We start from the raw sequence: 20,955 nt of genomic DNA, 5'->3' as shown, positions 1-20,955 counted from the left end.
ACATCAACCAGTTGGCCACATTCCTCATATGAAATTATTGCAGAGCTAGACTAATGTCAGTTTACCCTGTATATGCTAAAGCAACGTCATTTTTAGGAAGATAGTGTCAGGTATTAAAAATGTTCCATCACACACACACACACACACACACACACACACACACACACACACACACACACACACACACACACACACACACACACACACACACGGCTTCCTTGTCTGTCCAGTGGTGAAGACTCCCCACACCCAATGCAGGGGGCACAGGTTCGATCCCTGGTTGGGGAGCTAAGATCCCTCATGTCACACAGCGCAGCCAGAAAAAAAAAAAGTTCCATGGGCCAAGTGGTATCTTGAGCATGGCCCATGAATACTGTTTTGGGTGCCTCTAAATTAGTAGGTAGAAAACTTAGGTGATTCCACAACTGAGTATGTGACCTTATAATTCATTTAACTTTTCTGGGCTAGTTTCTGCATCTGTAGAATGCGAAGTCGTAATGCGGACTGTTCCAGCTGCCACGTTCCTTCCTTCCTTCTACAGCTTTGATATAGTCTACTTTTCCCAGGGAACCTCTTTTGATCTAGTCTGTTAAGGTGAGTCATTTCATGACTTGGTAAGCCTCAGCCCTTATGTGCACAATCTGTAAGAAGATAATCTCTCCAAGGGCTTTCTTATTGCTATACAAGTGTCAGGCTGATTTAGCCATATATACTCTTTTGATCTGAGAGAAACTCATGCTTGGAATTTACCACAATTATTAGGCCTCATTTATTGTTCCTCAATATTAAGATTATCAATGAGTGACAGATAGAGATTTGGAGACTGGAACTATAAAACTTCTGTTTGAGAATAACCATGGGCTTTGAGAAGATGCAGCTTTCATTTCCTGGGCCCTTTCTTCATCTTCTTTCTTCTTCTTGACTTTTCAAAAACCTGCCTTGATGACAAAAGTTAGGTCAGCTGTATATAGCCTTTATAGTACAGAAGTTGCCAAGGTGATACCTGTAAGAGAACTTAATGGGCTTTTCTTCATTTAAATGCACGGGGAAGGTTGAGGGAAACGTTATTAGAAGGGTTAGGGCTTGCGGCACTTTGAGGATGTCCTATTAGAACCCAGAATGAACATATTTTTGAAATCTGAATACGGCCAACCCTTAGACAGTATAATACTTGCTCTTAACTGAAGGAAGGTGTTCTCTGGTCCCAAATTATGAACACTTACAGTCTGGGGATAGCATGCCAGTTTATCGAGAACAAGAATCTTAGTGTACACTCCATGGAAAATTCTTTCCTTCTGATGTCTGTGTTGGCTCTCTCTCCTGAAAGGCCTCAGATCTGTGTCCAGAGCCTGCCTGACCACTGAGTACATAATCAAATATAGTTCTCACCATCTGGGAGCCAAACTGTCCATGCCAGTGGGGCTGTGAGTCTCACACAGAGCTGACAGTGGCTGGGTCACCTGCCTGTCGGAGCAGACTGCTGTTATGATTCTCACTTCAGTAGTGGTTACACTGTATCACGGGCGGAATGGAAGGTTTGACTCAAGCACTGGGTCAGGCGGTATGAACTACAGTAAGGTAAAGCCTTCTCGTGCTGATCTGCTGATGGTTGAGATTTCCAGATGTACTGACTTCTTTATCACCTTGAATCTGTTCGTCTGAATTCTTGTCACACGGTGAGGCTGCCCTGCTGGAGCAAGGGGACTTTGAGCTCAGACACGCTGTGTCCACAGTGGACTCACCATGAATGAGTGAGTCCGCTCACTCACTGCCCCCCCCGAGTGTCAGCTCCAGTCCTCGGCCAGAGCACCTGCAGCAGCGTGCCTAACGCAAGCACTTGGTCAGCTCTTCCAGGGCAGTTGCTCTTTGGGCTGAAAATTGATCGAAAAACCTTCTAAAACCTTCTGTTAAATGCAGCTGTATCTTAAGAAGTGGTATAATTAATTTTTTGACCAGCTTTCATCTGGCAAAGAAGGGTGACCCGCTGCTGTGACTTTTGTTAGTACCAGGGTGTGAGGACGTGGCAGGCTCTCTAGGTTCTGACTTCCTGTTCCGCGCCAGTCATATTAGTTTCCTGCGGCTTCTGTAACACATCACCAGGAACTTCGTGGCTTAAAACAACAGAAATCTATTGTCTCACAGCTCTGGAGGCCAGAAGTCTGAAATCAGGGTGTTGATGGGACCACACTGCCTCTGGAGGCTCCAGGGCAGAAACCTGTTCTTTGCCTCTCCTAGCTCCTGGTGACGGTCGGCGTTCCTTGTGGCCACATCACTCCAGTCTCTGTCCCCGTGGGCACACTGCCACCTCCTCTTCTGCCTTTGTCAGATCTCCCCCTGCCTGCCTGCCTGCCTCTTAGTTGGACACTTGTCATTGGACTTAGGGTCTCACCTCAAGACCTTAACCTCATTACACCTGCAAAGACCCCTTTTCCAAGTCAGGTCACACTCTCCAGTTCCAGGGGTTAGGACATGGACATATCTTTTTGGGGCCACTGTTCAACACACCGCATCAAAGGAACGGAGATCTGTGAACACAACAGAATGTATGGGAGGCATCAATATACAGCGTCCTCAGTGTAGCCCCAGCCCGTACTTGGATGTGCCGCATGATTTTGGTGGGATTAGTCTGGAGAGAAGCCTTTGGTGAGTCCAGATAACCGAGAATCAACAGAACGTATAGAAAATGTGACTTTCTGTGCCTTTGGCCATTCGTTCTTTGTATTCAGCAGACATCTTTTGGTGTCCTACTAGGTGCCCAGTGCTGCTCTAGGTATTTGGGATATATCAGTGAACAAATAGTCAAAGATTCCTGCCCTTGTGGAATTTACATTCTAGCTTTGCTAGCAATGACTTGAGAATTTCATATAGGTGATTCAGGGTGTTTGGCTGATAAATATTTTTGTGAACGACATTAGGCTCTTTGCTGTTATCTCCAGGCAGTTAGGGTTTTCAGCGTAAAGTTGAAATTATATAATTTTGGGAATAATACAAACTTTGAGTTATATACACTATATGTAAATTATTGTTATTGAATTATAAAAGTTGGGGATTGTAAAGGACAAAATAGTTAAAGGTATGCAGTGGGGATGTATTACGAGCATCGTCATCTCCCAGCGCTTTTGTCAGCCTGATTTGTGGAAATCAAGGCAAGCGTGGGCTGAAAAATCCAAACAAATAGGCGTCCCGCTGCCCCAAGGCCAGCGTCAGCATGTCCCCTGTGCTGGGGTGGACGGGCCTTTGTTGGGGAGACGCCGTTCTGGGCCCAGGCAGGTAGTCTGAGCAGTGTCCCGAGACACGGCAGCAAGGTCAGCGCTTGGACCGGTGGCGCTTGGTGGCGGTGACAGTTGCAGGCTATTTTGGGAACGGAGGAGGCTTTGTTTTGTAAGGCGGCCCCTGCACTCCCAGATTAGCTCTGGCACTGGTCAACCATCAGCCCTTGCTGGAGAGAGAGCAGTATTAGGTACAGTAGAGGGACTGTGGTACTCTTGCCCATTTTACCGCTAAAATCAAGGATTTTCCTTGGAGGTAGCTTCTCATTGCCAGGGAACTGTGACATGCTGACTTTAGGAAGCTTTAAATTATTACCTGGCAATTTTTCTGATAGCTTTCTGGGCTAATAATTAAATAATATCTCTTTCTCTCAAGGAGCTTAGAACAAGTTGTTACTTTAGTAATATTCTGCTTGTCTTTAGGGAAGGAAAATATAAAGAAATGGACATAAGCCACAGCAGAAAGAATAGGGTTAAATGCAAAGAAGAGCTTTCCCACTGATGTCAAAAGTAACAGCAGAAAGCTGTTTAGCCTTCTTTGCCTGTTCAAGAAAAGGAAAGACCTGTGTGTGGGGAAGGCTCCCGCAGCCCTGTGTGGAGGCGCAGCGCTGGGGGCCACGGCCCGGGCGCGGCTTTCGTAGATGGCGAGTCTGCTCATCCTGCCGGCCTAGTCCCCATGAGTCAGCAGCACAGCTGCAGGCAGAGTGGGCAGAGGGCGTCTAAATTTAGTCATTGTTTAGTTGAGAAGGTTTTCAGGGACTGTTTGTCTCTCCTCCATGACTTTAGTCATATTCTTTCTTCTGGAGGGGAAAAAAACAAAAACAAAGAACAGAGATCGGTCACTCCAAGATATGTCATGAGAGTGACTGTCCTACAAATCTGTTGGCGGGTCTGCCGACGACGATCCTCTTTAGTTAACTGTGGACGTACTGTTTGAGTCCTATGGCTCCTGACCTTAGGAACCCGCAGGATCCTGGGCCCTGGAGGGAATTTCCTGAAGGCAGATTAACAAACAGGCTCCCGAAGCTTGCTCGTTCAAAGACGTTTGCAACCGAGCTGCCTTCCTCCCAAAGGGCGCTGGAGCTGGAGGGCAGTGGGCTTGACAACAGCAGTGCCACGCGCTCTGCCAAGGGCTCATCTCCTACACCCTCACTAAGGCCTGCGGGGTGGGCAGCATTCCCGTGCTCCAGGTGAGCCACTGGCGCTCAGGTTGTATCCTCGCTCAAGACTCTGCACGCTGGCAGGGCTGGGGCACGAGCCCAGGTCCGCCTGGCTCCAAAGCTGATGCTTCTCACGATACACTGTCCTGCACTCTGTGGAGGGTGTTGGGAATCACCTAACAGTTGTCCTGCTTTATTTTCTCTGAAATGATTCTTTGGAGATTGATGCTTTGTCAGATTACGTCGCAGATTAGGCCAGCTTTTTGTTGTTATTGTCTCGGACATCCTCACAGTGTCAATGCTTATAAAAATACTGTATCAAGGATTCAAGATTCATAGACAGAAATTATGAAACTGAAAAGGAAGAGAACTAAAGTTATGATGGGTGAAGGAGATTAAGAAAAGGAAGGGAGATACGTAAGAGGGGAGGAAAGAGAAAAGACAGGTTTTCTCCTGTTTGATACCTGGACTAGCTGGGGTTATTTTAGCCTCAGGAATTTGGATGCCATCATCTGCAAAGGGTGAAGAATCATCTTGAAAACACTGGCTTCCAAAATTCTGCCTAATGGTGGTGTGGCCATTGGCTAAGTGTTCAGGCTGTTCTTTCAGAGCCAAATACATTTGCAGCCAAGCAAGGAGCAGCTGACCCAGCTGCTTAACACAGGTCAAGATGGCACGTTTGACCTTCCTGACACAGGAGTTTATGACTACATGGGCAGAGAGAGTACTTACCCTCTAAACCACTTTCTTCTCCTTGGACTTCAGCACCGTTTTGAAAAGTGCCCTCGGACTTCCCTGGTGGTGCAGTGGTTAAGAATCTGCCTGCCAGTACAGGGGAAACGGGTTCGATCCCTGGTCCGGGAAGATCCCACATGCCGCGGAGCAACGAAGCCCGTGCACCACAACTACTGAGCCTGCGCTCTAGAGCCCACGAGCCACAACTACTGAAGCCCGGGCACCTAGAACCCGTGCTCCGCAACAAGAGAAGCCACCGCAATAAGAAGCCCGCGCTCCGCAACCAAGAGTAGCCACCACTTGACACGACTAGCGAAAGCCCGCGCATAGCAGCGAAGACCCAACACAACCAAAAATAAATTAATTCAAAAAAAACTTTTTTTAAATGCCCTCTTCCATCCTCACAGTTAAAGTGTTAATAGTTTTTAGTGAGGTACTCTGCAAGGGGTTGGTTAAATCTTGCCCGGTGGGATTATAGACTGGCAGACATACAGTATATGAGAGATTTAGTGATAATCATAATTATGAAATAGTTTATAATGTTATGAATAGTTATGAAATATTTTACCTGGTAAAGAAGTATAAATGGGGAAAGCTTGTCGCAATTGATCAACCTAAGAAAACATCATAGAAGAAATGTAATTTTTGGAGCTGCTTGTTGAAAAAGAGACTGTCGTGAATACTGGCTATAAAAGTCGTCTGGCCTCAAAAGATCGGGTTGGAGGAATATATTATGTGACATCAAATCAAATCTAGGTTGAGATGTTTAGCTAATCTCACTAATCGTAAAAAGAGTATCAAATGGTTTGGGGGAAATGAGTGAAGATGTCATTTTGTAACCAAGGTCGCCTAATCAAATATCCTCTAGATTGCATCAACCGCTTTTCATCCATCCTTTGTTTCTAAGCGGGATTGACACGCGGTTTATCTGGAGGGGTTTCCTGAAGTCCTCTTGGTAGGATAGGTGCTCCTTAAGTGGAGTAGTTACCCTCTGAATTCTGGCCTGAATTCTTCCCACAGTAAAACCTTTCGCTGTTTAAACTGTCGCTCATTATCACCATAAAATATCCCTTGGTATATTTCACTGACGACATCAGTTCTCAAACTGTTTCATCTAAGGAATCCTGTACACGCTAAAAACTTACTCAGGACCCCAAAGAGCTTTCGTTCATAAGTATTGTTATATATTACTGAAAAATCTTGAAAATATTATTAATATTATTATTAATTCATTTAAAATAGCAATAACCCATTACATGTTCATATAAATCACATATTTTAATTGGAAAGAGCTATATACTTTCAAAAACAAAAGCAAAGTCAGAAAAGTCCACTGACATGGTGGCGTGAGAAGAGTGGCATTGTTTTACATTTTTACAAATCTCTTAGTGTCTGCATTCAGTCTTGTGTATGATACATTGTTTTGATTAAAGTACATAAAGAACATCTGGCTTCACATGGATGTCTATTTGGAAAAGGGAGGAATATTTTAATAGTCTGTCCAGACAACTGTGGGTATTCTTCTTGGCAGTATACTGAAACGCCAGTAAGTATATAGTAGTTTCTTAAATGTTAGTTGCAGTGTGGAATCTGAAACCATGTCAGTGGACTTTTCTTACTTTGAGATATTAAAATCCGGTGGTCTAACTTGTATTTTGAATGAATCTTTTACCCATGCATGATTTTCTCACACCATGCATCTGATTATGTGGAAAATATGGGTTCATTGAGTTATGCACATCTTCCAGATGTTAATACGTTTCAGTCTATAATATCAGAAGACCACATTTGTTGATAATCCCATTGACCGCATCAGAAAACTGAGTATTAGGAAGCTGTCAAGCTCATGGTAGTGGGTATGTTTCCCAAAATTCTGATTTTAATTGGATGGTCAAATTTTATCATTGGCAACAAATATTAGGTTTTTTTCTTTGAAGTGACGGGCTCACCTTGTTCATTTTCAAGTCTTAATCATTGTAATTTACCTGTCGGTTGCTCTTTTGAGGAAAAACAGCATCTGTGGAAAAGCTGCTCGTCGATCTTGCAACTCAAACAGATGCGCAGGAGCTTTTTGCTTAGGGAGGGTGCTGTGCTTTGTTCCGTGGAGAAGGGCTTTATGTGCGCCTGCTGTTTTGTCACACACAGTATTACGAACGCTTACAGTTTAATAAAATTAATAATGTTCACTGCTTCATCAAGGTCACTCTTGAGTGAAACTGGCCTTTTTTGGGTTTTGTTTTGCTTGAGAGCATGTGGCCAGGAAGAGTACAGTCAGCACCCGCACCCTCTGGTGCCTCCCTTGACTTGTGCAAAGGCTCCAGGAGTTCTCCCCACCATGTCTTTGCATTGTTAGTGCAAATGTCAACACAGCAGAAAAGGCAAATCATGTATTAATATCATTATAAAAATCATTTTGGGGCTTCCCTGGTGGCGCAGTGGTTGAGAGTCCGCCTGCCGATGCAGGGGACGCGGGTTCGTGCCCCGGTCCGGGAAGATCCCACATGCCGCGGAGCGGCTGGGCCCGTGAGCCACGGCCGCTGAGCCTGCGCATCTGGAGCCTGTGCTCCGCAACGGGAGAGGCCACAGCAGTGAGAGGCCCGCGTACCGGAAAAAAAAAAAAAAAAAAATCATTTTGATCCAGATAATTGTTTCTCAGCTAAAGCTTTAACCTTTGTTCTTTTTGAAAAGGAGGGGGTTAAGAGACAAGTTTTAGAAAGAGGACTCTCATTTGTTTCTGGTCCTGAATTGTCTCAGCTGTTTTGGATCCACCGCAGCCTTGATGATGGTCACTCTTACCGGTGTGGGCTTTTTGCCTCCTTTTACTCTGTCGATAGTCTAGATGGGCTTTGGGTCTTGGCAGGCCTCGCTGCTGTTTGTGACTGTTCCTTTTGGGCTTCTGGTAGGCCGGAAGGCTTTATGCAGAAAGCCTCTCTGCCTTCTCATTGTTGCTGTGAGTTGGGCAGCTAAGGATGCCCAGCCAATCACAACTGCAAACATACTTTGCCATATTGTCTGCGGCTATTCAGAAGATAGGTGAAAAGAAAATACATTTCTTCTGTTTGAAGGATCACTGCACCCTTTCTCACCAAAGTGGGGATAGTTTAGCAACCCTAGAAGATAAACTGCAACTTCCCACTGAGAAAGTTGCATTTGATCCTATGTGACTGTTTTCCTTTAAAATTCATGGGCAAATTAGTGGTTCCTAACATTCCCTCTTTTTTTTATAATGATGAAACAGCTCACCCATTTATAGTTTTAGAAGTCACTTTCCTCGTTTAACCCTAACAGCACACTAAGTAAGATTAAATATCATTATGCCTGTTTCACAGCTGAGATACTGAGGCATGGGAAGAATTCAGGGATTTGCATAAGATCACAAAGCTGAGAAGTCACGCTCTGGACACTTGCGTCAGGATGCAAGAAATGGAAATTAGTGTTTCATCAGCGCTGCTGCATTGTCCGTGCCCAGAGCAGCGTCTGGCGTGGTGTAGAACTCAGTAAGCACTTGCTGAGTAAATGGATGGACTTTTCTTTTCAGGCTTGTATTGATGAAAATGTGGACATGGTGAAGTTTCTGGTGGAGAACGGAGCCAGTGTGAACCAGCAGGACAGCGAGGGCTGGACGCCCCTCCACGCAGCAGCGTCCTGTGGCCACCTCAACATCGCGGAGTGAGTGTCTGTGCCGGTGGGGCGCTTGTGGGACGGCCTTCGTTCCTCTTCCACTCTGAAGGATTTGAATTTCATAAATAGTAGTAATTTCTCTTTACCGCAAATTATAAAAGCAGGAGATTGAATTATTTTTAAGGAATAATTGATGCTGTGTTTTACATAGCTGCTAAATCTGTAGTTTTTTTAGTTGAAATTTTGTGTTTGCTTCTGTTTTCAGGTAATTCATATTTGTTGGGATATGCAGAGGTGGCTTCTGTCTGTTGCACTGTCTGGGTTGACTTTTTTTTTTTTTTTGCGGTACGCGGGCCTCTCACTGCCGTGGCCTCTCCCGTTGCGGAGCTCAGGCTCCGGACGCGCAGGCTCAGTGGCCATGGCTCACGGGCGCAGCCGCTCTGCGGCATGTGGGATCTTCCCGGACTGGGGTACGTACCCGCGTCCCCTGCATCGGCAGGCGGACTCTCAACCACTGCGCCACCAGGGAAGCCCTGGGTTGACTTTTTGAGCAACTATAGCTGGACACGTGGGCAGGCCTGGAGAATTTTTCTGGACTTTTTTGTAAACCTGTTTTATTGTTTTTTTTTTTAAAAAAGCAATGCTTAATACAAATGAAGGTGGAGAATGCCTGGCTGCTGGTCACAGAATTCACGTAGGTAATAGCAGAAGAGTGAGAGACAAGCGTCCGAGCAAAGGAAGGGTGGGAGGGGCACGCACACCCCCCCACCCCCAGCCCAGCCCTCCCCTCATTGAGACCAGCCTCCAGCACAGCCGGGGCCCCTCCCTGGGCAGAAGAATCCCAACCACATAGTGTCTGGGCTGGAAGGGGCACTAAGTAGATGTCTGTTGAATGAAGGAGTGGTCAGGGAGGTTATTTTTAAATAGAAAGAGACGTTGGCACTTAAAACATCTTTAAAATGAGGCAATTGAGTGTATTCTACATGAGAGTAAGTGTAGATTGCTAAGGCAAGTTCTCTAAATAAAATCATGATATGCTGTGGTCCTCTGAAGATGCAGTTGCTTGTCTTAAGGCCACTTTCAGTAGGATTAGAGCTCCGTTACATTTCATCTGTTCAGCAAACAGCTCTGCAGAGGCCTGGGAATGGCCTCCCACAGAAACTGCTTTGCCCGGGTGTCCTGGGGGAGGGTGCCCAGTGGGGGAAGTCAGACAACGGCAGGGTCAGAGGCAGAGAAAGATCAGGCCGAAGCACTGGTGTTGACTGGGCTTCTTGTTCTAAAAAGCGGGTGGCTGGACTGGCCCCACCGCCAGCAGGAGTCAGCAGCGCGGTTTTATCCTGTCTCCGTTCTGGTTCCGTGAATCAGTCGCCTCCTCTCGCCGGGCTGCCCCTTCGCAGGGTCTCACGGGAGGGCTCTGATTCTCAGCCTAACCCATTCACCAACGTTCCGATGCTGAGGAGTTAAGGTGGCTTCCTCAGAGGTTTCCATTTTCACTTGAAAACTGTATCTAAGAAACATTTATAGAACATGTTAGTCCCTCATCATTGATATTTGATTATTTGTTCAGGTGGCTTGTTTGTGATTTTGAGCTATCAAATCTCATCAATTCAAGGATTTCACTTTTCTCCATTGGAAGGTAACAGGCAGAGCTCACGCTTGGAATTAGGGCCCCTCGTGTTGGCGTGATCCACGGAGGCTCTTTTTTCTTCCTTTTGTGAAACTGAGTACAGAGGATGATTGTAAATGCTTTTTCACGGTGGTTTCTTTATCTCATCTTTGTGGATGAACATAGTTCCTTTGGAAATAAGTTCACAATTTAAGTGTCTCTTGCCCAAATAAATATTACCTTGAGTGAAATGAATTGATGAGAGTTACTGTTTCCATACAGGTGATTACTAGTCAGACATGAAAGTCTGGCCAGGAAAGATGAGCTGGACCAGACCCCCTTTGTGGTGGGGTGGTGGGAACGGCCCTCCTTACCTCCTGCTGTGCGTCACCCTTAGACGGTATCCACTTGACCATCTTTACATGCTCATCTGTGCAGCAGCATTTTCTGGACAACGAAAGAACCCCGTTGCTTATGCTACTCATTTTGGTTGGCTCACCTCAGGGCCTCTGAACAGTGTTTCAGATACGATTAGCATTTGATCATTTTGTCATTTTTCTTTTTGTATCTTTTTTTTGGCGGTACGCGGGCCTCTTGCTGTTGTGGCCTCTCCCGTTGCGGAGCACAGGCTCCGGACGTGCGGGCTCAGCGGCCATGGCTCACGGGCCCAGCCGCTCCGCGGCATGTGGGATCTTCCCGGACCGGGGCACGAACCCGTGTCCCCTGCATCGGCAGGTGGACCCCCAACCACTGAGCCACCAGGGAAGCCCCTGGGGACCCAGGTTTGATCCCTGGTCAGGGAACTAAGATCCCACACGCTGCATGGTGCGGCCAAAGATAAAAAAATAATAATAAATTAAAAAATCGTACCTCATAGGTTGGTATGGATTCTTGTTCAGGTAAAAGTGTGAAGCTAGAGAGGTTTTTCCTGTTTCCTTCTCACCCTTAAAATGGTTTAGGAAGGTAGCCTTACCTAAGAAGAATCTCTTTCTGAACCAGATTACTTTCTAGAAATGAGTCTTCCTGATCATGGGTCTAAGAACTTGTCAGAAAAGGGAAAAGCAGGGGCCTGTATGCCCAAGTGACATTGTGCCTGATCCAGTAAAGAATGGAATGGGTGTCAGAGCAGAGTGGCTAAGATGTTTTATTTATTTCACGTAGTATTTGTGGGTTGCCAAGAGAGGAAAGAGCACGTCAGACCTCATGGCAGTGATAGCCATGAGAAGGGCACAGCTGTTGCCCTGAAGTAGCTTCCAGCCTGGTGGGGCAGCTGCATCGAGACCCGCGTGTGTCACGACAGGAGCGCGGACTTAGTGCTGGGGAGGACTGAGTTCACGGAAGGAGAGGGAATGTGTGGTTGGTGAGAACAGGCAAAGGCATTTTCAGTGGACCTTGAAAGATATGAAACGTTTCTAGCAGGGAAAGGAGAAGGGGAGGGTGTTTCATCAGTTGGGAGAAACTACTCAATCTGTGGGAGAGACCGGGCGACAGTGGGGTGTGTCTGGGTTCAGTGAGGCATCGAGTTTGATTGGAGCAGAGGGTACAGTTCCATCCAGAAAGCATTTATCGAGTGCTTACTGTGTATATTACTTGCATTTTGATTTTTCAGGGTTGGGGAGGTGTAGTTGAACATCCTCTTTGTCCTGAAGGGGAGAAACCAAAAGAGAGGAGCTCTTGATTAGGGAAATGAGGGGCAACAGATGGACAGAGGACTGGGCCTCAGTACAATTAAGAAAACACGTGGAGCAGGTTAGCCTTGGAGGAGAAAGAGTTTGTTTCTGTCTGAGTCTGTGAGGGAAAGATGGGGAAAGCTGAAAATGAGATGAGTTCATATATGTGGAATCAATCTGTAAGTTAAAAACAGTTATTGAAGCTCTATTTATACTAGGTACTAGGCAATGAGAAAGCAAAAACGTGGTCTTGATGTAATCTTTGTTGATTCTCCTCTGCCTCCTTGAATACAGTGGCCATGCGTTGATTATCCTCTTAAGATCTTCTACAGTGTCTAAAATGTGGTACCTTTAAACGCAGGAGGGGACCAGTACATGCTTACTGAATTGTTGATTCGTTGAAGTTTAATTTAAACAGTTTTTCTTTCTCCTTTAAATACTTATATTTGATAGAGCTCCCAGCATAATTGGGATTCTCACTGGCCCAAAAGTAACTTGATTTAGTGCCAAGGTGAACTAGACTTGAATTCAAAAGACTGGGGCATAACCTCTGCCATTTGCCCCCTAATAGTACCCACCTTGCCTACTTCATAAAATTGTTTAAGACTCATTATATAATTTTACGTGAAAGTACTTTGAAAATCAAAAAGGATCTATGTAAGGTATTAAAATTGTCAGACCTTTCTTCTTTAGGATCAAGTATTATATTTCAATATAGAATTTAATCATTTAGAATAGAACAATTTGTTTCCTCAGTAATTTAGTTTCTTCTTAGAGTGTAGATTTCATATACCTGGCTGGTTGAAGGGAGAGTTCTATGAAGGCGTAATTTAGGCAGATTGATGAAAATTTTAATTCGTCCTTTATTTTTCTGTTTTCATGCCCCAACACTACTTAATATACTCTTAATGTGGCATTGGGAAAGTTTCTGTGAGAATTACTTCTTTACGTGTCTTCTGGGAACTCTCATTCTCAATATTACAGGTGTAGTAAGTCCTTTTGGGAGCCTGTGTTTGGACCCCAGGGATGGTGGGTGAGCTTTAGGGCTGCATGTCTTCCTTGTGATATTTAGAGAGTCTCTTGCTGTCCACTGGGAATGAGAGGGTGGGGGTTAGGAACATGAGTGTGAAGGAAATCCCGCTTGTAGGCATTGTTCTTACCAAGAAATAGGGAAGCTTTTGATCCTAATTATTGAAGGCTAGTGGAGTTAGAAATTAACAGTGGAATACCTTATCTGGGACCACATTAAAAACTCCAGAACAGAGGCCGTGCTCTGCATTGAACCCCAGGGATAGGAGTGTAAGCTGATGTTAGACTGGAGAGAGAACCTTGATTCTGGATCTTGTCTGCACAGGTATTTCATTAACCATGGAGCCAGCGTGGGTGTTGTGAACAGTGAAGGGGAAGTCCCCTCTGACCTCGCAGAAGAGCCTGCCATGAAGGATCTTCTTCTGCAGCAAGTGAAGAAGCAAGGTAAGCTAGGGGGTAGGTGAGGCTCTGCTGTGCAGGGCCGTGCGCTGTAGTGTGATAGGAAGGTTGGGTCTACCCGCACAGCGTTAGTCATCATTACCCACATCACATACCCTCTTAATACTCACACAAGAATAGGCCAGATGCCAAAAGGAGGGCGAGTCCTTCCTTGTTTTTTCCATTCTGGGACTGTGTACCCATTGTGCAGTTAGGCGACCTGACTGTTGTTTGATGATGCAGGTTAGACTGAGGAGGGGCATGAGCGTGTCTTACTCTGTGTACACGGTGTGGACTTTGCTCCACACTGTGAAGTCTAAAGAAAGGATGAGATACAGTGTCCCTTTGAGTACTGGCCAAATTCTGCTTATGACTTTGCATCTTTTCTCTTGATGAGAGCTGAAAGTGGTGCTGGTTGAGGTATATATTGCAACCTCTGAAATGATCTTTAACCATACTAATCATGAAAATTATTTTGGTAGTTTGTCACGGTAAGGAAGCTAACTTAGAAGAATAAACTCTGAAAGAACTTATTTTATATTTTCAGAAGAATCCATTTCAGAGACTAGGTCAGGATTCTGCTACTGGAGGTCTTTGGGTTCTTTTAGTTAAAAAAGTAGCAAATAACACTCGTTAGTTAGCAGGGAGGACAGGTCTTAGGGCGTTTGCTAGAACCACCACAAAACTCTGTGGACATGGTTTATAGTGATGTGTAGTCTTTCTGTTAAACCACTTTACCCACAATCTGCAGTTGAGTCCAAAAGATTTCTCTCCAGTGACCTTTTCTGACATGATGCTTTAGAACAGTCAGGGCCAGTCCTGGCCATATCCGTTTGCTCACATGTTATCCAAAGCTGCATTTGCACTCCTACAGCAGAGCTGAATAGCTGTGACAGGCCAAATGGCCTGCAACGCTGAAAACATTTATTTAATATCTGGCCCTAAATAGAACGTATGCTGACCCCTGCCTTAAAATAATGATGTTCTAGGGCAGAAAATACTTGTATGAATACTGTGTATAGTTTTTGTGTCATATTGAAATGAAGAACTTTATGCCTAATTTACCATCAAGTGCCACTCAGCCTTATCTCCTCAGATTGGTGTTACAATTTACAAGTGACTTCTTAAAAATAAACTGGATTTTTAATAGTAGTTTTGATTTTAATTTCTGACTCTTCCATTAAGGAGTATACTCTGTTGGAAGAGGCATTCATATGTATGCTTACCTTTGCAGCACTGTTAACTCTTTGTGTGTGGAATTCTGGTCTGTTCCAGATCAGTTATACCCCTTTCAGTTCATCGAGAGGATGTAATAATTGTGAATACAATACATGTGCACCCAGCATCGGAACACCTAAATATATTAAGCAGATACTGACAGAGCTGAAGGGGGAAATAGACAATAATACAATGATAGTATCCTGCTTTCAACAATGGATAGATCATCCAGGCAGAAAATCAACAAAGAAACGCTGGACTTAAACTATCCTTTAGACCAAATGGACCGAGTAGACATACAGAACATTCCATCCAACAGCAGAACAAACCTCCTTGCCAAGGGCACACAGAACATTCTCCAGAATAGGTCATATGACAGGCCACAGTACACGTCTTGGCAAATTTAAGAAGACTGAAATCATACCAGGTATATTTTCTGACCACAGTGGTATGAAACTAGAAATCAACAGCAGGAGGAAAACTGGAAAATTCACAGACTGTGGAGGTTAAACAGCATGCTACTGAACAACCAGCGGGTCAAAGAAGAAACCAAAAGAAAAATCCAAAAATATCTTGAAACAAACGAAAATGAAACACAACATTACCAAAACTTGTGGGAGGTAGCAAAAGCAGTTCTAAGAGGGAAGTTTATAGCGATAAATGCATGCCTTAGGAAAAAAGAAAGATCTCAAATAACCTAACTTTACACCTCTAGGAACTAGAAAAAGAAGGACAAGTTAAGCCCAAAATTCACAGAAGGAAGAAAATGACAAAGATCAGAGCAGAAATAATTGAAATAAGAGACCAGAAAAACAATAGAAAATATGAATGAAACTAAGAGCTTTTATGTTTTTTGAAAAAATAAACAAATTGACAAACCTTTAGCTAGACTAAGAAAAAGAAAGAAGACTCAAATAAATAAAATGAGAAATGAAGACATTACAACAGATACCATAGGAATACACAGGATCATAAGAGATTACTGTGAACAATTGTGTGCAAACAAATTGGATAACCTAGAAGAAACGGGTAAATCCTCAGAAACGTGCAACTTACCAAGACTGAATCAGGAAGAAATAGAAAATCTGAATGGATCAATAACAAATAAGGAGATTGAATCAGTAATCAAACAACAAGAAAAACCCAGGACCAGATGGTTTCCCTGGTGAATACTACCAAACATTTAAAGAAGAATTAATACCAGTCCTTCTCAAACTCTTCCCCAAAAATTGAAATGGAAAGAACACTTTCAAACTCTTTTTACAAGACCAGCATTACCCTGATAACAAAGCCAGATAGGTACACTACAGGAAAAGAAAACTCTAGGCCAATATTCCCAATGAATATAGATGCAAAGATTCTCAACACAATATTAGCAACCTGAATTTAGCAGCACAATAAAAGGATCACACACCATGATCAAATGGGATTTATCCCTGGGATGCAAGGATGGCTCAACATATGCAAATCTATAAAAGTGATATACCAATTAGTAGAATGAAAGATAAAAATTATATGATCATCTCAACAGATGCAGGAAAAGCATTTGACAAAATACAACATCCTTTTGTGATAAAAATTCTCAACAAACTGATTGTAGGAGGCATGTCCCTCAACATAATAAAGGCCACATACGACAAGCCCACAGTTAACGTTATACTCAGTGGTGAAAGTTTGAAAGCTTTTCCTCTAAGATCAGGAATAAGACAAAGGTGCCCACTCTCACCACTCCTGTTCGACATAGTACTGGAAGTCCTATCCAGGCAAGAAAAAGAAATAAAAGGCATTCAAATCAGAAAGCAAGGAGTAAAGTTGTCTTTGTTTACAGATGATACGATCTCATGTATAGAAAATCCTAAAGACTCAAACAGAAAACACTTAGAATTAATCAACAAATTTGGTAAAGTTGTAGAATACAAAATCAGTATACAGAGATCAGTTGCGTTTCTATACAATAATGACAACCTATCTGAAAAAGAAGTAAAAAATACATTTCCATTTACAATGGCATCAAAAACAATAAAATACTTAGGAATAAATTTAAGGAGGTGAAAGATCTGTATGCTGAAAACTGTAAGACTCTGATGAAAGAAACTGAAGAAAACACAAATGGAAAGATATCCTATGTTCATGGATTGGAAGAATTAATATGGTTAAAACATTCATACAACCCAAAGCCATATATAGATTCAATGCAATTTCTATCAAAATTCCTGTGGCATTTTTTGCAGAAATAGAAAAACAGTCCTAAAACTTGGTATCACAAAAGACCCTGAATAGCCAAAGAAAGAAGGCAAAGCTGGAGGCATCACATTTCCTGATTACAGACTATAGTAATCAAAACAGTATGGTACTGGCAGAAAAGTAGACACATAGACCAATGGAACAGACTGCAGAGCCCAGAAACAAGCCCTCACATATACGGTCAACTGATATTTGAACAAGAGAGCCAGGAGGACTCAATGGGAAAAAGATAGTCTCTTCAATAAATGGTGTTGGGAAAACTGGATAATCACATGCAGAAGAAGGACATTGGACCCTTATTTTCATGCTCACAAAAATTAACTCAAAATGGAGTCAAATTCTGAAACTATGAAACTCCTATGAGAAAACCTTCTTGACGTTGGTCTTGACAATGATTTTTTTGGATATTACACCAAAAGCACAAGGAACAAAAGCAAAAATAAATAAGTGGCTCTACATCAAACTAAAAACTTCTGCACAGCAAAAGGAACAATCAACACAATGAAAAGGCAACCTATGGAATGGGAGAAAATATTTGCAAGTCACATATCTGATAAGAGGTCAATATCCAAAATATATAGGGAACTCATACAACTCAATAGCAAAAAACCAAACAATCCAATTAAAAAAGCAGAAGAGCTGAATAGAAATTTTTCCAAAGAAGACATACATTTAATGGCCAACAGGCACATGAAAAGATGCTCAACGTCACTAATCATCAGAGAAGTCCAACTCAAAACCTTATTGGGCAATCACCTCACACCTGTTAGAATGGCTATTATCAAAAAGACAAGAAACAGGGCTTCCCTGCTGGCACAGTGGTTGAGAGTCCGCCTGCTGATGCAGGGGACACGGGTTCGTGCCCCGGTCCAGGAGGATCCCATATGCTGCGGAGCGGCTGGGCCCGTGAGCCATGGCCGCTGAGCCTGCGCGTCTGGAGCCTGTGCTCCGCAACGGGAGAGGCCACAGCAGTGAGAGGCCCATGTACTGCAAAAAAAAAAAGACAAGAAATAACAAGTGTTGGCGAGGGTGTGGAGAAAAGGGAGCCCTCCCACACTGCTGGTGGGAATGTAAATCGGTGCAGCCACTGTGGAAAACTGTATGGAGGGTCCTTAAAAAATTAAAAATAGAACTACCATATGATCCAGCAATTCCACTTCTGAGTGTATATCCAAAGGAAATGAAATCAGAATTTCAAAGAGATATCTGCACTCCCGTGTTCAATGCAGCATTATTCACAGTAGCTGAGATAGGAAACAACCTGAGTGTCAGTGTATGCATGAATGGATGAAGAAGACGTGGTATGTGTATATATATCTATTTATACTGTAGCTAATAGAATAGTATTCAGCCACGAGAAAGAAGGAAGTCCTGCTATATATGATAACGTGCATGGACCTTGAGGGCATCATGCTAAGTGAAATAAGTCAGACAGAGAAAGACAGATACTGTATGATATTGCTGGTATGTGAATCTAAAAATGCAGAACTCATAGAAACAGCAGAGAGGGGGTTTGCAAGGGCTGGGGAGTGGGGGAGATGTTGGTCAAAGGGCACCAACTTCCAGTTATAAGATGGACAAGTTCTGGGGATCTAATGTACAGCAGGTGACCATAGTTAACAACAGTGTATTATATACTGGAAAGTTGCCAAGAGATCTTAAATGTTCTCACCACAAAAAAGAAATGGTAATTATGTGAGGTGATGGAGGTATTTAATAACTGCTGTGGTAATCATGCGGTATATAGGTGTTGTACACCTTTAACTTATACGAAGTTATATGTCAATTAAATCTCAATAAAGCTGTAAAAAAAAAAAAAAAGAAGAAATAAAATAAATCAGTTACCTCTTCCCCCCATCCATCTCCTCAAATCAGACAGATAATCCTCAGGTAGTTCCCAGGGTCCCATTCAAGAACTGAGAGGGAGGGGAGCAGACCATGCACAGGTAAAGCCTGCCAATGAGTGTGAGACTCCTTGGGCGGGGGTGTTTGTCCTAGGAACAGGTCATTATTTTATGCAACAGGGAATACCCCACCCCAGCTCCTTTTCACTGACACAGAGGTTAGAGAGTTGTTGGCTAAAGGGAGGCACCCTGGGATTTCCTCCATAATGTTTTAAAGGGAAACAAAATCCACATTCCCTTGGACGTTTCACTGTGCATCACCTCTCCTCGGCTCTGGGGCGTATAGCTTCAGTCCGTGTATTTCCCTACACAGGGGAATGAACTTCAGAGGTAGTTAATTTTTTTAAGTATATTATACCTGAAACTAAGATTTTTGATACCAATCCTAAGGTGTAGTGAGTGGAAAAGAGGAGAAGACGGGGACCTAGGATATCAGCGTTCTGGTGACAGCTCTGATGTGTTCTGTGGCCTTGAGTGAGGCACGTGACCTTTGTATGTTTATTTCCTCATCTGTTAAGTGGGGATAGCAGTATCTATTATATTTACCTCAAAGGATTGTGGGGAAGCTAAAATGGTATAACATGTAAAAGGACTTTGAAATGTGTACTTTGTACAAATACTATAATATAAAATAATATTCCCTTTGGTTTTTATGTTCTTAAAACTGAAAACACTGTTAAGTATGGTCCCTTAATGGATCTGCCATCAAGTACTATTTAACCTGGTGATTTAACCCTGATAAAACTACTGATGAGTCTGTAAATGTCATGGCTCTTCTAAATGAAGATAAATCTGAAGACGACCCCACTTGATGACTAACTGCCGTTAGTGGTTGTATTTAGGATGCGTTTTGAATCTAAGGGACCTTTGATGATGCTGGCTCTCTGGATCTGGTTTCTGCAGGGGTCGATCTCGAGCAGTCGAGGAAGGCAGAGGAACAGCAGATGCTGCAGGACGCCCGCCAGTGGCTCAACAGCGGGAAAATACAGGATGTGAGGCAGGCGCGCTCAGGGGCCACTGCCCTCCACGTGGCTGCCGCCAAGGGCTACTATGAGGTGCTCAGGTAACGTCCACGCACGTGGTCTGGGCTGCACAGACCGGGAGAAGAGGAGTTGGTTTGGACGCGGGATGGATTAGGTCTTCAGCTGTGCTGCGTTTCTTTGCTGCTTCCCTCCTGGGCCGCGCAGTCTCTCCTTCTGTGTTTGCTGGTACTCTTCCCCTCCCTCCTCCCGCCACACCGCCCTCTAGCTTCTCCTGACGGGTCTGATGTGAGGCAGAGTTGAGCTGGACTGGCCTAAGGGGACCTTGCATGGTCGCCTCCAGCTCCACAGTTCATCGTTAGCACCCCTGGCACCTCCCCTTCTGGTGACACACAGCACAGAGCAGACTCGCCATCCTTTTGGTCCTCTTTGACTCGTTAGATTAATGACACAGGTCTCGAGTGTGCAGCGTCCAGCTGGAGTAGGATGGTCACACGTACACGAGGAATCTGGGCTCTTCTCTGCCTGTTCCCCTTTCCCTTTACATCCTTCCCCGCTTTGTGTGGCTCTGCTCCTGGGCTTGCCCAGTACCTGGGCTGCTGGTGGCACCGCATGTGTCTTGTCACCAGATGCTCTCACTGCCTCGTGTTCCACCCAGTACGAGCTTCCTAGTCTGTGTGGTGAGTGTCGGTGCACCTTTCTGCCTGGCAGCATGTTCACGTGCTCGTTTCTTGGACGGCGTCTGGAGTCCCACGATGTAGGCCGCCTGCGTCCGCCCGGTGCCGCCAGGGCCTCAAGAGTCACGCTGTCCTCCACGCACACAGCTGGGCTGTAGCCTTAGCGTTAGCGAGCGGCCCCTGCACATGCTCCCGTGGAGTCGGAGTTGCGAGCGTGGTGTCCGGGGAAGACCAGCCAGAGAGCTAGTGAGAGAGTGAGAGAATCAGGTGTCCGACAGCTGCTTCCTGCGCTGGAAAGCTGACAGCACCCCCTGACGGAGCTGAGCTAGGCGCTGGCTGGCCTCAGGTGCCTGCGTGGTGGGACATGGGTGTGCCACGGAGCACCGCGGCCTCTGGCCGAGGGT

General features: G+C 44.4%; 1 protein-coding gene across 14 annotated transcripts in view; it reads left to right on the top strand.

Moving 5' to 3' along the window:
• PPP1R12B (protein phosphatase 1 regulatory subunit 12B) overlaps positions 1-20,955 on the top strand; it is a 192,901-nt gene that overhangs the window by 41,323 nt on the left and 130,623 nt on the right. For all 14 annotated transcript variants that reach the window (XR_013830218.1, XR_013830219.1, XM_079934558.1 and 11 more), the window contains exons 2-4: positions 8,703-8,833; positions 13,416-13,534; positions 19,798-19,957. Coding sequence is in view for 12 of the 14 variants with exons in the window: in XM_079934558.1 (XP_079790684.1) it covers positions 8,703-8,833; positions 13,416-13,534; positions 19,798-19,957 (410 nt within the window). In the remaining 2 variants the exon portion in view is untranslated. The remainder of the gene's footprint in view (positions 1-8,702; positions 8,834-13,415; positions 13,535-19,797; positions 19,958-20,955) is intronic.

This window comes from Stenella coeruleoalba (genome assembly GCF_951394435.1).
Source record: "Stenella coeruleoalba genome assembly, chromosome: 1".
Lineage (NCBI taxonomy): Eukaryota > Metazoa > Chordata > Mammalia > Artiodactyla > Delphinidae > Stenella > Stenella coeruleoalba.
The sequence above is the reverse complement of the archived record's forward strand: the minus strand, read 5'-3'. Positions and strand labels throughout refer to the sequence as shown.